The following is a 15480-nucleotide window of genomic DNA, read 5'->3' as shown; positions in this document are numbered from 1 at the left end:
TGATGCTTCAGGGTCTTCTGCTCGCCCCCCAGGTGACTCTGTACTTAAGATACCCCTGCTTTTAGTTTCTGATTACATGTTACAGATACTATGATTTAAAAGGTCTTATGGTTTGATTTGAATTTGAAATTGAAAATATACTCTAGTATTTAAACCAGAATTCATTTTCTGTCTTCAAAACAAGACGAAAATCACCAAGTTTTTAGGTTATCTTCTCAGTTAAGAAAATTAAAGAGTGTTCTCATGGTAATGATTCCATTATGAATTATATTCCATCACGAATTATATTCCATCATGAATATATTGATTTAGTGATTGTACTTAGTGTTAGGCTATGAGTATAGATAATTATTATGAAATGTTTTAATCTAAAGCAGTGGTTCTTGACTAGGAGAGGGAGACTTTGCCCCACAGGAGGCATTAGGTAATGTCTGGAAGCTGGAGAGGGTCAGGGTCTCCAGTGGGTGAAGGCCCCGATGCTGCTCAGTCTTACAGTGCACAGGATGGCTCCCCACGACAGACTCACCTAGCCAAAAACGGCAGTAGTGTTGCAGTTGAGGAACCCTGAATTAATTAAGGGAAAGAGAAAAATGGCAACGTGGTTGGAGAGGAAAGTAAAGTCAAAAGACATTGGTTTGTGTGTTAGTTTTAGATGGGGAGTGGGAAGGATATAATAGAGAAAGAAAAAGTCTGAGACTAGGGAGAGTGGGGATATTCTTCTAAATACTTGTTTTTTTTTTAAAGAAAAGTTTCAGGTTCACAGCAAGATTAATAGAAAGGTTCAGAGGTTTTTCATATAACCGCTGTCCCTACACATGCATAGCTTCCCCTATTATGGGATAATTTTTCACTCTAGGGAACTAAACTTGCCTGAGTACCTTCGAATGGTTATTTAGCTTTATGCGACATTCTGACATGAATGATTATCAGTTCCTTTGGCAATTTACTTAAACATGTTAGTCATTTAGATTTTTTTTAAGTCTATTTTATTGATTATATTGTTACAATAGTTCCAATTTTTTCCCCTTTGCTCCCCTCTGCCCAGCACCACTCCTCCCCCAGAAATCCCTCCGCGCCTACCCCCCGCTCCCCAGTCCATGCCCATGGGTTGTGCATACCGTCATTTAGATTTTAATGTTACAGGATTGTTGTATTGAGTAAATGTTGATTAAAATTTAATTTTTTCAGGAAACTATATAGTTATTTTAATTTCTTCTTATCATTCTTTGCTTTTCCCCAGGAGCCAAAGTGAATGATGTGGTCCCCTGGGTGTTGGATGTGATTTTAAATAAACATATCATCAGCTCCAATCCACACGTGAGGCAGGCAGCCTGCATTTGGCTTCTTTCCCTTGTGAGGAAGCTAAGTACCCATACAGAGGTGAAGGTAAGCCATGCTATAACTGTGGTCAGCTCTACTGGAGAAGCTGCTTATGAAATAACTAATAATTGAAAGGTGACAGGAAGGAAAATCTATGAAGGTGAGGGCCATTAACCAGTAACCAATCTTTTGAAATGAGCTGTACATGAGGGAGTGAAGGACGGCAGCCTGGTACATACTGGCTGGAAGATGATTCTAAACTTGAGGGCATAGAACAAGAATGGTGCTGAGGATGGAGAGGCTCAGGCTGTGCATTAGGCCACCTGAGGGCGATGCAGCCTTCAGTGGCGTGGCCCCCTTCACAGATGAGCGCACCACAGGCTTCATGACTGCCTCGGGCCCTAAAGTTATACAGGTGTTGTGTATCCTGCGAGCGAGATTCTTATTCTCCCAAAGAGGTAGTTTCAGTTTTCTCAGTGCCTTTTTTCTTCTTTCAGTCTCATCTTAAAGAAATTCAGAGCGCATTTGTGTCCGTTTTGTCAGAAAATGATGGTAGGTTATTGATTTCCAAACTTAAATATATTTCAAATTTTGAAAAAAAAAAAAAGGATAAATGAACATTAAAGAAGGGTACAGGAAACTTGATTCTTGTTTATTTATTTTCCAAATAAATCATATTCTTCAGTTTTTCATTTAAAAATGGAGCTGAAGCCCTGACCGGTGTCTCAGTTGGTTGGGGTGTCGTCCTGTGCACCAAAAGGTTGTGGGTTCAATCCCCAGTCCGGGAATGTGCGGGAGGAAACCGATCGATGTTTCTCTCTCTCTTTCTCCCTCCTCCCCTCCCTCCCCCTCTCTCTCAAATCAGTAATAAAAAATATCCTTGGGTGAGGATTAAAAAAAAAAAGTAAAAAAATGAGCTGCAGCCTTCTTTAACGTTAGTCCTTCTATGAAATAATAGCTTTCTTCTGCTTTTGATTCCTTTCTTCTTCATGGTCTAAGCCAGGAGAGAGCAAATGTATGTAGCTTGGTTTTATAAATTGCTTTAAACATATGTCTTGTGTTGACTTTTCATTTAAAAAAATTGGGTGTGGGTGTATTGAAGTTCCATGAGGCTGTCCGCTTCTCATGTGTACGACTTGGGCCCATGGACCTCTGCCACCACATGCTGCGGCCCAGTAGAGTTGACTTGGTTTGTGCGTTGGATCTTCTGTGAATGTAGTCCTCACTGCCAGGGACTTTCTGGGGCCATGTCTATTGAGATGATTTAATACATTTTTAACAAAATAGGCAGATTGACTATGTTTTCATATCTTTTATATCATGTTAGTGTTACAAGTTCTAAAAAATATCATCTTGACACTCCGTAGACACATTTTCCTTAAAGTAATATTATTCTGTCTGACTTTTGTGTAGAACTTAGCCAAGATGTTGCTTCAAAAGGCCTTGGGTTGGTGTATGAACTGGGCAATGAACAAGATCAACAGGAATTGGTTTCTACGCTTGTAGAAACACTTATGACTGGTAAAAGGTATGGTGAACTCGAAATTTTTAGATTTGAACACATAAGACAAGTTTTGCACATACTGAGAATATGCAGTGGAAGAAGGAAAATTCAACTCTTTATGTTCCTATTTATTAAGTCTCCTCTAAATTGCAAGTCAGTGACTGCTATGCTGTGGATAGCAGTTTAATTATCCAGTGTATACAGTTTACAAAGTAAGCTAAACTGCTATTTAGGAGCATGCCAATAGGTCAGATTTAGAAAATTGATTGATCTCAGGACAGTTAAAGCATTGGATTATAAAAATATAATTGCTGTTGACTAGATGAAAATGGAGACATGGTGAGGAAGCTGCGTATCATTCACAGTCAGATCTGTGAAGAGGATGAAAGAGAATGTCCTTGTAATTTAATTGGTTGCTGTTTCGTGTTGCCTCTGTTGTAGGAAGGATCATTTTTAATGTGAGCTCACATTAATTCAGTGCAACTTTGTACGGGATGTCTTTTATATTGGGATCTATTAATTTGTTTATTCTAGACTTTATTTTACAAAATCCTCAGGCTGATGGAAAGGAATAGTTGACTCTTACATCTTGCACTTGGTAGCTACTTGATTTTATCAGTTTGCAAATGTATCAGTTGAATGCTGGTATAAAAAATTTGAGTCTAATTTAAATTCTTAATCTTGTTTTGGTTTAGAACTAAACATGAAGTTTCTGGAGAGACAGTGCTATTTCAAGGGGGAGGTCTTGGCAAAACACCTGATGGGTAAGTGTGTTATATTCATTGATCAGTCATTGTAGACACCACTAGTCTGGTGAATAGAGCACTCACGCAATTGATTTCCATCCTCCTGGCAAATGTTGTATTAGTGGAAGAAGAAGCCTTCTGTGGAAGAAGCCTAGTGTTATTGGCCCTGTTCCTGGGAAACAGACTCTGAAATAGAGATCCGTATGCTAGAATTTTATCGAAGAGTGCCTGGGGACTGAGGAAGTGAGGAAGCAGGACAGGGCCAGTGACCCAGGGAGGAGCTGGCCTGCGGTCTACACTTAAGCAGAGACTGACCTCGCGAGGAGCTCTGGAGCTGGCCTTCCATGGCCCTTTAGAGTTTTCCTGCTTTGAGGGACCAGGCCTTTATGTCCCTTCATTGGGCCTGGGTACTGGTGGTGGGCTGCTCTGTGGGAGGACCTGACCTTGGCCTGAGGGAAGCTCTGCCAGCTTCCAGCCAGTGAATCCTGGGGGGTGGGGGGAATCGGAAAGCATAGCTGGGTATCCACTGCACCTCGTTTTAGGGGGAGCTGGGGGGACTCGATTTGAAGTCTTGAAGTCCACCAGTTTAGCATTTCAGATGAATTCCTAGAGCCTTGGCTCCTCTCTATTGTCATTGTTCCATTGTGTTTACACTGTCACTTTACCTCTAAAAACCCTGAGGTAAAACTGCAGCTCACTGGGCCTGGCCGTGGTGTCGGGCAGACCTGTTTCAGTGTCGTCCGCGACATTAACCTTCTCCCTTAGCTCTTCGTTTTCATGTCAGAAGTTGTTTTCATTCACTTGCTCTCCATGTAGACTCTTGAGTTTGTAAAAAAATGCTCATTTTTGCCCTGGTTGAGTGTCATCCTACAAACCAAAAGGTTGCCAGTTCGATTCCTGGTTAAGGCACATGCCTGGGTTGTGGGTACCATTTCCTGTCTGGGCACATATCAGAGGCAGCTGATCGATGTTTCTCTCCCTCTTGCTCCCTCCCTTCCCCTCTCTGTAAAAATAAATAAAAATTAAAAAAGTACTTTTCACAAAATAAGTAACACAAATGATCAGGTATTTGAGCAAATATTATTTGTTCAGAGGAAAATTAACAGGACTCAAAGATGTTATTAGAGGGGTTGGTGTGTTATAGCTAGAAAAGACAGTGGGAAGACAAGTTATCTTCAGGTCAGTCTCATGACTTGGGAGGGATTCATGCACAATAGAATGAAGAATTAGCGGCCTCTAGAGGTGGTGAGGGCTCTACCTCCATGAGAGTTGAGATGTGTTTGGGGCACTTCCCAGGTATTGTTGATTTTTGAATTAGGTGACTTTATATTCTTTTCAATCTGGTTCTCTGCTTCTATGGTGATGAGATAACTCATTATTGGAAAGTTAGTGAAAACATAATTTTAAGATGTCCTGCTAATACTGGTGATGTAATTTTCATTAGGCCAGAGACAGAGAAATGCATCATTATATACTTTTTGTTTGTCTCCAAGCCAGGGCCTCTCTACTTACAAGGAGCTTTGTTCTCTGGCCAGTGATCTTAGCCAGCCAGATCTGGTGTATAAGTTTATGAATTTAGCCAACCATCATGCAATGTGGAACTCTAGGAAGGTAAGTTACTGTCATTAGACAATTTTTATTTTTACTTTCCTCCAAAGCCAAATCTGTTACATTGGTGGACAGTGGGAATTGATATGCAATGTGTTTTGTAAAAGTCTGTGATTAGAGAGAGCCAGACCACCATGTGGTAAAGCTCGTTTGGGAGGGAGAGTTTTGTGATCTTCGAATATGTCAGTATTTTACTAACAACAGATGTATCTGACCCACTTCATCTTATTTTTTCAGGGTGCTGCTTTTGGTTTTAATGTTATCGCTACCAGAGCTGGAGAACAGCTGGCTCCTTTTTTGCCTCAGCTTGTTCCTCGTCTCTATCGTTATCAGTTTGACCCCAACCTTGGCATTAGACAGGCCATGACAAGTATTTGGAACGCGTTGGTCACTGACAAATCAACGGTAAGTATCTGTGAACCCTTGTCCAAGGCTGTGTACAGGGTCTAAACCTAGTGCCCACATTCCTTTCTTACTTTGTATACTTAATTGTTTAAATAAATAGAAATTCTTTTATTTCTTGCTTGCTTGCTTCTTTCAAATGGTCACATATGCTCATGGTCAACATTTATTGAAGTCTCAGAAATGGGCACAATGTAGATGCCCGTTGGGTGGCTGGGTAAGGAAATGGCAGTATATTCACACAAGTGGAACATGTCTGTCGATGGGTACTATTGATGTGTGGAGAATAGGGCCTGGTTCCTGCCGTTAGGAGTTGACTTAGTTGAGGAAATAGACCAGGAAGCAGGCAATTACCATGTGTAGTTTTCTTTCTTGGTTTTCTATCATCTGGCTGCTTCTCATAGTCTATTCTACTCTTAGATATTAGGGCTTCTCCATTCCAGGCTTGCCTCTGAATACCTTTTACTCTCTCAGCTCTATCACTCTAGGAGAGCTCATCATCAGTTCCAGGGCATTTATTGTGGTGGTTCCCAGTCCTATGTTTTTGGCTCAGACAGGACTTGTGCTTCGGACCTGCATATCCAACAGCTGCTTGTCATCTTAGCTGGGATGTTGTTTCAAGATACGCTAGACTTGGCATGTCTAGAATAGGACTTGAAAAAACAAGCTCCCCTCTCTATCCTCAGTGTTCATCCATTTACCCAAGCCAGGAAATTTGGTATCATCATTAATTTGCCTATCTTACCACCATCCTCTTTTTTTTTTTTTTTTTTTGAAAAAAAAGTAGTTCATTTTATTTCTGAAAAGGCTATCAAAAGGAGACTGTACATGCTGAGATAAGCTCTGGGGACACTCGATCCCAAACATCTCCTCTAATGCCACATCGCGAGCAGGAAATCTCTTCTTCTAGGCTGGGATGTTCCCAACCCTGCGTACCCTCCACCAGGTTCTTCTGATACGGAGCCTGTGGGGTTCACCTTCTTTGCAGCTGGTGGGAACTTGTTACCCTGGCACAACCTAAAGACACGCTTAGGGACCCAAGGCTCCTATCACTGCTCCTCTGCCCCCTGGATGGGCATGCAGCACCTGGGAAGCCCCCATGTCCACACTGGAGACACCGTTCCACCATCCTCTGTTGAATCCAGTGGCTCATTCTTTAGATTCTGCTTCCAAAGTGTTTCTTGACTCCATTCTCTTTTTTTTTTTTTTTTTTCATATTTTTTTTATTTTTTTATTTTTGGTTTTTCAATTACAGTTGTCCCCTTTTCCCCCAATTTCTCTCCCCCACCCAACCCACCCCCTCTCCCACAATCATATCCCTCCCCGTTGTCCATGTCCATGAGTCTTTCATACAGGCTCTTTAATTAAACCCTTTCCTTACTTATCCCCCTTCTCTCCCTCTCCCCTCCCCCCTATTGACTGCTATTCTGCTCTTTGTTCTATTTAGTTCCTTTGTTTGTGTTGTTCTTTAGTTTCCTGTATTAGGTGATATCATATGGTATTTTTCTTTCTTTGCCTGGCTTATTTCACTAAGCATAATTCTCTCTAGTTCCATCCATGTTGTTGCAAATGACAGTCTTGACACAGAAGAACACAGCAGGAGGAATCACAACACCAGATATCAAACCATTCTCTTCTTTTCTTTACTTTCCCCTGATGAACTGCTTGTCACCCTTCTGTTGGCCTTCCTTCATTTAATTATCAGCAGTAAAAGTGATTTAAAAATAAAAAGCTAGTTGGATTGTGCCATTTTAGGTTAAAACCCTTTAGTGGTTTCATAGTTCACTTTAAATAAATTCCATGATCCTTATTATACCTTTTTAGTCCCTGCACATGATATATGGTCCTTCCCTTTCTCTTTAGTCTGATAATAGGTTGAGTGGGTTCCTGTTCATGGTGGTAGGCACTTAGGGGTCAGCGAATTTCGTTTGCTTCAGATTACTTGGTACCACTGGGTCAGTCAAGATCTAATAGGCCAATTGGCTTTATAGGTCTGAGTTCAGGGCACATGGCCTAAACTTGCAACTGATTATCATCTCTGGATGAGGGAAAGGTGAAGCCACAAGTGAGGATGAGGTCACTGTGGGGAAAGTTTAGAGAAATAGACATAGAAAGACATTTTGTTAAATCTTAGGTGAGTTATTTACTTCTCTGTCTTGGTTTTCTTACCTGTAAGTGAGGATAACAAAACATCTATAAGAGGAAAGGTGGAAAAGCCATAAATTTTGAGGTTCTCTAGAACAGCATAGAAACTGAGTCTCCCATCAGTTTGTTATTACCAAATCAGTAAGTATATATCAAAACAGAGGCTTAAAAGGTTAAATTCATCTTTGATTCTGAGCAATTATAATGCTTATTTTTAAGATTAATCAATTTATTTTGCCTGACTTTATTTTAAGTGCTCTGTAATGCTTCTTTATGTGCTAGACTGGGCAAGGTACCAGGGATGCAAAAACCAGCGAGACCCCATCCCTGCCCTTGAGGTCTCAGTGTGACGCAGCTGCCCCGCTATTGTGAGGACTCACATGTGCCTCAGGAGGTGCTGTGGGAACACAGAGGAGAGTTGGTCGGTCTTTTCTGCGAAGGTGATGCTTGATTTGAGGATCAAGTTTGCATTTTAAAGTCACCAGTCTGACAGCTTTCAGCAGCCGAAGTGGGGAGAGAGTTGGGGGCTGATAGGTTGAGAGACGGTTAGGCTCTTACACATAGAAACACGGTCAGGTAGATAAGAGATGGACAATTTGATTATTGGTAGATTTCACATTTTAAATTTTGTCATTTTGCTTTTATTAGGTGGATAAGTATTTGAAGGAAATTCTTCAAGATTTGGTAAAGAACCTTACCAGTAATATGTGGCGAGTTCGAGAATCCAGGTACTATTTTTGGAAATGCAAGACTAGTTAAATGCAACTGAATGCGTTTTTTTCTTCAGGTTTCCAAGTTTTATACTTTGTAACAAAGGGGTGAATTAAAGTTATTAAAAAATGTATTTATGGTTGGGGTAGACAGTTATTGTTATTTAACTATTTAAACTCTAGTCAGTGGTTTTCAACTAAGGTGTCTTAGTTTTTATAGGTATGAAATTTAAAAACGTAGAAGATCACTTTTGAAATTGGTAGAAATCAAGATTATACTCTCATGACTTTGTTAGGGGAAGACTTATGTACACACATATAACTTCTATTTATTCAGTGCCTGCGATGTGCTTGGCAGAGTGCTAAGCCCTGGGTGTACACCGTTAAGTGAAAAATGGTGTATCATCTCGAAGAGGCTGTATTCCAGCTGTGGGAAACAGACATTTGATGACTGTCAATGCCCTGTATCTGGTGTATTCCGAAGCACTAAGGAGAGACTAGTCATTGTTGTCTTGGGGTGGCATTATGACTAGAAATATAGACAAGAGTCCATATCCTTGTTTGATATGAATGTTTCAGAGTAAAATATTGAGCTTTCTTGATCATATATTTGAAACCAAATTGTTTATTTTCAGCTGTTTAGCTTTGAATGATTTATTGAGAGGAAGACCCCTGGATGATATCATTGAATCACTTCCAGAAATTTGGGAAACTCTTTTTAGAGTACAAGATGATATAAAGGTAAAATTGGCATTTATTTATAGAGTGGCTTAAACTGAAATAGTTAAGATATATATGATAATATATTTTTAAATTGAATATCCAGATGATTTTTAAAGATTGCAAGTTCTCCCCAAAGTTTCAGTCCTGATGTGCCTGTGAATTTGCATGGTTGGGTATCTTTAGATCTAAATTGGGTTAATTTTTTTTTTTTTTAAAGGTTGCTACTTCCTGACTTTCTTTCAATAGAGAGCTGATGATGCTATTTATTAGGGACAAATAACGATTTAGAAATAATCCTGAATAAGTTCCATAAATTGGATCAGTCATTTCCAAATAATGTGACCAATTTCTTTGAAATTTTCCTGGGCAATCTAAAGTTTAGATATTTTGATATCTTACCATTAAAATTAGGCATTTTAATTTTGCCTTTTTGTTTATTCATTAGAGATTTTTTAAAGTCTGTTAGAATCCTCATAAAAATCTTTACATTTGTTTTTCTAATATATTTAGGTTTAAACTGTTTACTTAATAGCCTTATTTTTGTAAGGTCAAAATAGGTCATACCTAATTTATTTTATATATATGGCATGGTAAAATGTTCCTTGATGGACAAAGAACCTAATAAAACACCATTTTTTACCCAGTATCAAGTAGGACTTTTCACTAATCTGTGTAGAATTGGAGGCAGTTATTATGCATTGTGGAAGGAAATTAACTCTTATGATGCCAAACTCTTCTCATTTTTAGGAGTCTGTACGAAAAGCAGCAGAACTAGCTCTGAAAACTCTGAGCAAGGTGAAAACTCTTACCTTACCTCGGCCGTGAAGTGGGGCAGGGTTCTAAGTGACTGAGATAGTCACTCACTTTTTATCATATAATGACATTTACTTAATAGTGTAATTGGTATCATGTTATAGCTCTATGTTCTTACAGTGAATGAGAAGCTGGGTGCTGTAACACTAGGCTCCCTCTTAGTATTTTTTAGCAGCGTCTATTTCTGCTTTTTAAAGATGGTCAGCTCTTTTGAGTGTTTATAACGTATGACTTTTATTTGACCCTGAAGAACATGTTACTCGTTTAGATTAAGCAACATCTGTCTTCTCTTTATTACTGCTATGTTTATGGGTTAATCTGCTTTCATATTTATGAGGTTGACAAGCTTTTTGAAACTAGTTTCCCACTTGAACTTGATTTTGTGATACATTCTTGATCATGTTGTCAAATACTTTCTTATAAGTTTTCTCATTTCATCTTCAGCAGTTTCCTATTTCGCAAATTAGACCACAGCTTAGACAGTAGAGTGCATTACCAAGTTTTCCATTTAGTTATTGGCAGATGTAGGGTTCAATCCCAGATCTCATGCTTTTGTTTCTTTCTGTAGTGTCATAGAAAGTGGATTCACTCATCCTTTTCTATGGATATGGAAAGTAGGAAGTGTTGGGTGAGAGGTCAGTTTCACTAATTTCCATACTTTTTGTGTGTGAGGTTTGTGTGAAAATGTGTGACCCTGCCAAAGGAGCAGCTGGCCAGAGAACCATCGCTGCCCTTCTGCCTTGCCTTCTGGACAAAGGAATGATGAGTCCTGTGACAGAAGTTCGATCCCTCAGGTGTGAATCAGCTGATGAAATGAATATATTGGATGTAGTTAGTTCCTAGCCATTTAGTTGAATTGTGTTGCTTTGAATGTTAGATTTGAAAGTATGGAAATGGGTTGAGGAGAACTCAAGATAGTCCAAGAAAAGAGCATTTGTTTAAAGGCCTAGAACATTTTCGTAAAAACATTCTCACGGGAACCTCGCTTTTGACCAGCATTGTGCCATTTGGCCTCCAGTGTGAGTGGAGTGTTCTTTAAAAAGTTTTCATTGACCTCTGTGCCCAGCAAGCACATCTTCCTATTATGCCCTAGGTCCTTGGGAGCTTGCTTGGTGGTTGTGCCATTTAGTAATACTGTTGCACTTAGTAGGTTTAAAATAAACTGTTTGCCACCTGCAATAAGTAAATATTTGAAGACTGCACTCACACATTTAGATATGTATATGGCCATTTTAAGTTAAAACCAACAGAAGGATTCTAGTTTGTATTTTTCTGCTTTTAAACTAGAATACTATCTAGAAAGTTTATTTTAGTTTTTATTTCACTCTTAAAATTAGATCCAACAGTGTTTCAGAGTAACTTAATACTTGATGAGTCAAAGTTCTTTTTAGAAGGACTGATCTAACAAATGTAAAAGAATGACAAAATTAGGATGCCATTGTTTTGCTACACTCAATAAAATAGTCTAGGTTGTGATCATTAGTGGCTCCTAAGTCTGCTGGTAAAAGGCTGATGGGAACTTTACCATGGATGGTTCAGACTAACCAAACTTGAATCCACTGGTCACTCTTAACAGCCAAAAAAAGGAGCAGACATTTTGTGCATTCCGGTATGACGGAGCGGGATGCATACGGCACCAGCTAGGAACGATCTTGTCTTTAAAAGGATTGAACCTGAGCTTGCCTTAGCCTACACATCTGTACAGGAGACAGAGAAGGAACATGCTCAGTGAAACCAGCAGGATACAATCAATGAGGACACATAAATTATAAGGAAAGAGATTCAAGAAATGTAGTAAATGGCCACATGCGGATGGACTCTGGATTCAATGACAGCAGAAGCTTAAACACAGTTGTGAAACAGGGAAATTTTGATATTAGGTGATATGAAAAAATTATGAATGTTTTTGGGTGTGAATTGGGATTTTGATTGTGATAAAGTGTTCTTGCCTCTTAGTTATACGTAAGTGAAGTTTAGTTTGAAGATATGCTTCAAAATAATACAATGGCTCGGGAAAAAGTATGACTATGTATATTATGGTAGAGGTATAAATGAACTCAAATCGACAAAAGGTTGCTAATTGTTGAACTGGGTCGAGAATACATAGAATTTAACTTAAGATTTTTTCTACTTTGTGTGAAAATTTCTATAACACAGAGTGAGAAAACAAAACAAAACAAAAAATAGTGCTAAGACTGGGCTCTATTCCAGAAGGCAGTAAACTGCAAGACATTGTCATGATTAGGTTTGTCAGGCTTACTATGCTGGTTAAACGGTCTCTGTATTTCCTGTGCGTCGGTAGCATTAACACCCTTGTGAAGATCAGCAAAAGTGCAGGAGCCATGTTGAAACCCCATGCACCCAAACTCATCCCGGCGCTGCTAGAATCCTTAAGTGTATTGGAACCTCAAGTTCTCAATTACTTAAGTCTCCGGGCTACAGAGCAGGAAAAGGTGAGTTGACAGCAGAGGCATTTTGGTAAGTATGAAGGAAGAGTCCTGTTACGGTCCTGGGGTCCATCTGAGCGATCCTTCCGTTGTCCTTAGATGCTCTACGTGTCTGAATGATGCTGTCCCCACTCTTGAAACAGCTCAATTACTGTAACCACTTGGGTGTTCTTTTACAGGGTGGGTAGGGAGAGCTCATACACTGTCCTGTGAGTCATATGAAAGTGATGCTTTCCTCCAAAAACGCATTAACATTTATTTAACACAGTTTTTTTTGGTACATGCTTGTTTACTTTTTAGGGTTTGGGTCTATACCCTCAGAGTCCGTTTATGGATCACTCCTCCATAGAGGATTCGTTATCTAGACTTTGGCATAATCTAAAATTATTTTGCTTTTTAGAAGTATTGTAGTTTTATTTTTTTAATTAGAGGTTTTAAAAAAATTACAGATGAAACATTTATTGTGATAAATGAAAACAACACAGAGTAAAAAGTAATTCCCTACGTGTCTTCTCTCTTCTACCAGCACAGAGTACCCACTGGCAACAGTTTCCTGGGTCTTTTTTCAAATTCTTTTGCAGCCATAGGCTACAAAAATAAAGAAGCATACTAATCTTAAAATAGAATCAGCCTAGAAATGTTCTGCAACTTGCTTTTTGTCATTAGCAATGTATCGTGTCTGTTTATAGATTCATTCTTTTTAATGCATGCCCAGTCATCCACAGTGAGATGATTTTGAATTTTTGTAGGTGAGATTTTGTGGCATCAAAGGTTTTGAATGTTCTTTTTCCTCCATATCTTAAAGCCAACATTGAAGAATATCAATCTTAGAGCAAGAATCATTGTTCTAATTTACACTTTTCTGTTGCTAGTGTTGTACATTGTCTTTCATACTGTATTTGCCACTTTTATTTCACCTTTGAACTGTGTTTCTATTCCATGCCTGTTTTTGTACTTATTTATGTTTTTACATTTGTCTTTATTTATTAGGATTATCCCTTTGCCTCTAATGTTGCTGTTCCTTCTCCATTCTTTTAGCAATAATCTTGCCCCTTCCTAGGTTCCCCAACCTTCTAGGTGTTGAGAATTAGGAAATATTAATTCTAGTCCAGATTCTGTAGCCCTGGGCAAGTCACTTCTCTGTGCCTTGCTTTTCTTACTGATTCTGTCTGTATAGTTTTAACCTCTCCTGTTGCACAGCTGTTAGACTATGACCCTTTACAAAGTTCCAGCAATGAAATTATGAATTTTTTGGTTGCTTAGACACAGTTTTTAAAAACCTTAGATAGAAATTTATTTAGTCTAGTCCTTTATTTAGTGGATGGAGAACCTGAGGCTTAAGAAGGCTTAGTGGCTTGCTCAGAGCCATACTATAGTAATTTCTGATGGCAGTTAATGTCTAACTATTGTCTGAATTTCTCACCTGTAGTGAGATACTGCCTCTACAGGCAAATGGTTGAGTGCAGGTAAAAATACATTAGAGTTGGACTTATTGACTTTGTTATATGTATTACTGTAAAAAAGATTCTTCAGTTCGGCATAAGACCTTTTTATAGGAGTATGTGGAGGTCCTTCTAAGTTAATGGAACGCACGGAGTGACTTCAGTTTGTTTTCTCAGGCTGCGATGGACAGTGCTCGACTCAGCGCCGCCAAGTCCTCTCCCATGATGGAAACAATCAACATGGTCAGTGCCTGATGCAATGAGGAAGCGCACATCTGTTTGCTTACCTCAGAGTGTAATTGTTCCAGGTGTTCAGGTTACATTAAACGAAACAGAAATTTCAGAGATGAGTCAAGCATCTATTGTGACTTCAGTTTTTTCTTAGTGTAACTGTTTCTTCTCTATTACTAAGTGAAAAAATAATTTTTCAAATAATAGAATCCATTAGTCCAGATTTGTGTTATAGGTGAACACATATTAATAGGTTTCTGTATAGATCTAAATATCTTTTGGCCTATTGAGCAAGATTTAGATTTTTTTGTCTCTGCCTGAGCATTGTCTTCGGGAGGACCTAGGACAGTGTAGGCTGGAAGTATTCAGTGAAGCAGGCAGCATAAAGGTAGGGAATAAATACCCACCTGAGCAGTATTTATGTTTTTTTTTTTTTTTTTAGTCATAGGAAGGGATTTGCAAAAAAGAGCTGCTTGGCACTGAGGTTCTAAGTTCCTGGACTCTTGGATTAGGAGTTGCTAAAGTCACTAAAGTTGATGGTGCTATGCATAACCTGGAGTGGTTAACCAAGAGCTTCTGAGCCACTGGAAATTGTTTTGCTAAGCAGATTACAAGGCTGGAGAAAAGAAGTACATATGTTTTTTACTGCTTACTGGGGGACTGTTACCTAAGTTTGGTCTGAGAATGTTACGTCTTAGTTGGATTATTGGGGGGAAAAGAAAGCTTAAATAGAAATAGTTAGTAAACACCTTGTATATATACTCATTAATAATAGATTTCATTGCATTTTCAAAAATGTAGTGTAGCAGATTCTGCTAAGAAATCGACTTTAATAAAGGTGGTTTGGTAGGGCAGGCCCACTGAAGGTCAGTTTTAATCTAGGTTTTTTACACTAAACTTGGAGTGATAGAGGAAGTAGATCCAGAGAGATCCTTTTTTCTTAGATAATCATTATTTATTTTCTCCTTTAGAAAGCCAGTGTTTTTCATTATTTTTGTTTTGTTTTTAATGTTGAACCACTGATGAATGACTTTTGTTTGTAGTACACAGTAGTGGTTTTAACATTGGAATTAGAACAAAATCAAACCAGGGATTTTTCAACGTCATGTTGAATCCAGTGGGTACATATTTAACACGGGCAGTTTTTAACTGAAGATGTGGTATGGACTTAATTATTTGCTAATGTTAACTTTATATTTATTCTTTTCCAAAGTGCCTGCAATATCTTGATGTGTCTGTGCTGGGTGAGCTAGTTCCTAGATTATGTGAACTAATCAGAAGTGGCGTAGGTCTTGGAACTAAGGTAAGTAAATGTAGTTTTCACAAGAGCAATTTTCATTTGTTGAGGCCACAAAAATAGTATAGCTGTCATGTTTGAAATTCATATTT

The 15480-nt window shown here is 38.7% G+C and overlaps 1 protein-coding gene across 1 annotated transcript in view; it reads left to right on the top strand.

Moving 5' to 3' along the window:
- Positions 1 to 15480, top strand: part of ECPAS (Ecm29 proteasome adaptor and scaffold) — a 94367-nt gene that overhangs the window by 65890 nt on the left and 12997 nt on the right. Inside the window, exons 25-37 of the mRNA XM_090274559.1 lie at positions 1241 to 1386; positions 1818 to 1872; positions 2734 to 2848; positions 3520 to 3588; positions 5064 to 5181; positions 5416 to 5583; positions 8374 to 8453; positions 9071 to 9176; positions 9906 to 9953; positions 10644 to 10765; positions 12274 to 12424; positions 14038 to 14103; positions 15305 to 15394. Coding sequence (XP_090130685.1) covers positions 1241 to 1386; positions 1818 to 1872; positions 2734 to 2848; positions 3520 to 3588; positions 5064 to 5181; positions 5416 to 5583; positions 8374 to 8453; positions 9071 to 9176; positions 9906 to 9953; positions 10644 to 10765; positions 12274 to 12424; positions 14038 to 14103; positions 15305 to 15394 — 1334 coding nt within the window. The remainder of the gene's footprint in view (positions 1 to 1240; positions 1387 to 1817; positions 1873 to 2733; positions 2849 to 3519; positions 3589 to 5063; positions 5182 to 5415; positions 5584 to 8373; positions 8454 to 9070; positions 9177 to 9905; positions 9954 to 10643; positions 10766 to 12273; positions 12425 to 14037; positions 14104 to 15304; positions 15395 to 15480) is intronic.

This window comes from Furipterus horrens, unplaced genomic scaffold (genome assembly GCF_987537825.1).
Source record: "Furipterus horrens unplaced genomic scaffold, mFurHor1.1.pri manual_scaffold_4, whole genome shotgun sequence".
In the NCBI taxonomy this organism is placed as follows: Eukaryota; Metazoa; Chordata; class Mammalia; order Chiroptera; family Furipteridae; genus Furipterus; species Furipterus horrens.
The sequence above is the reverse complement of the archived record's forward strand: the minus strand, read 5'-3'. Positions and strand labels throughout refer to the sequence as shown.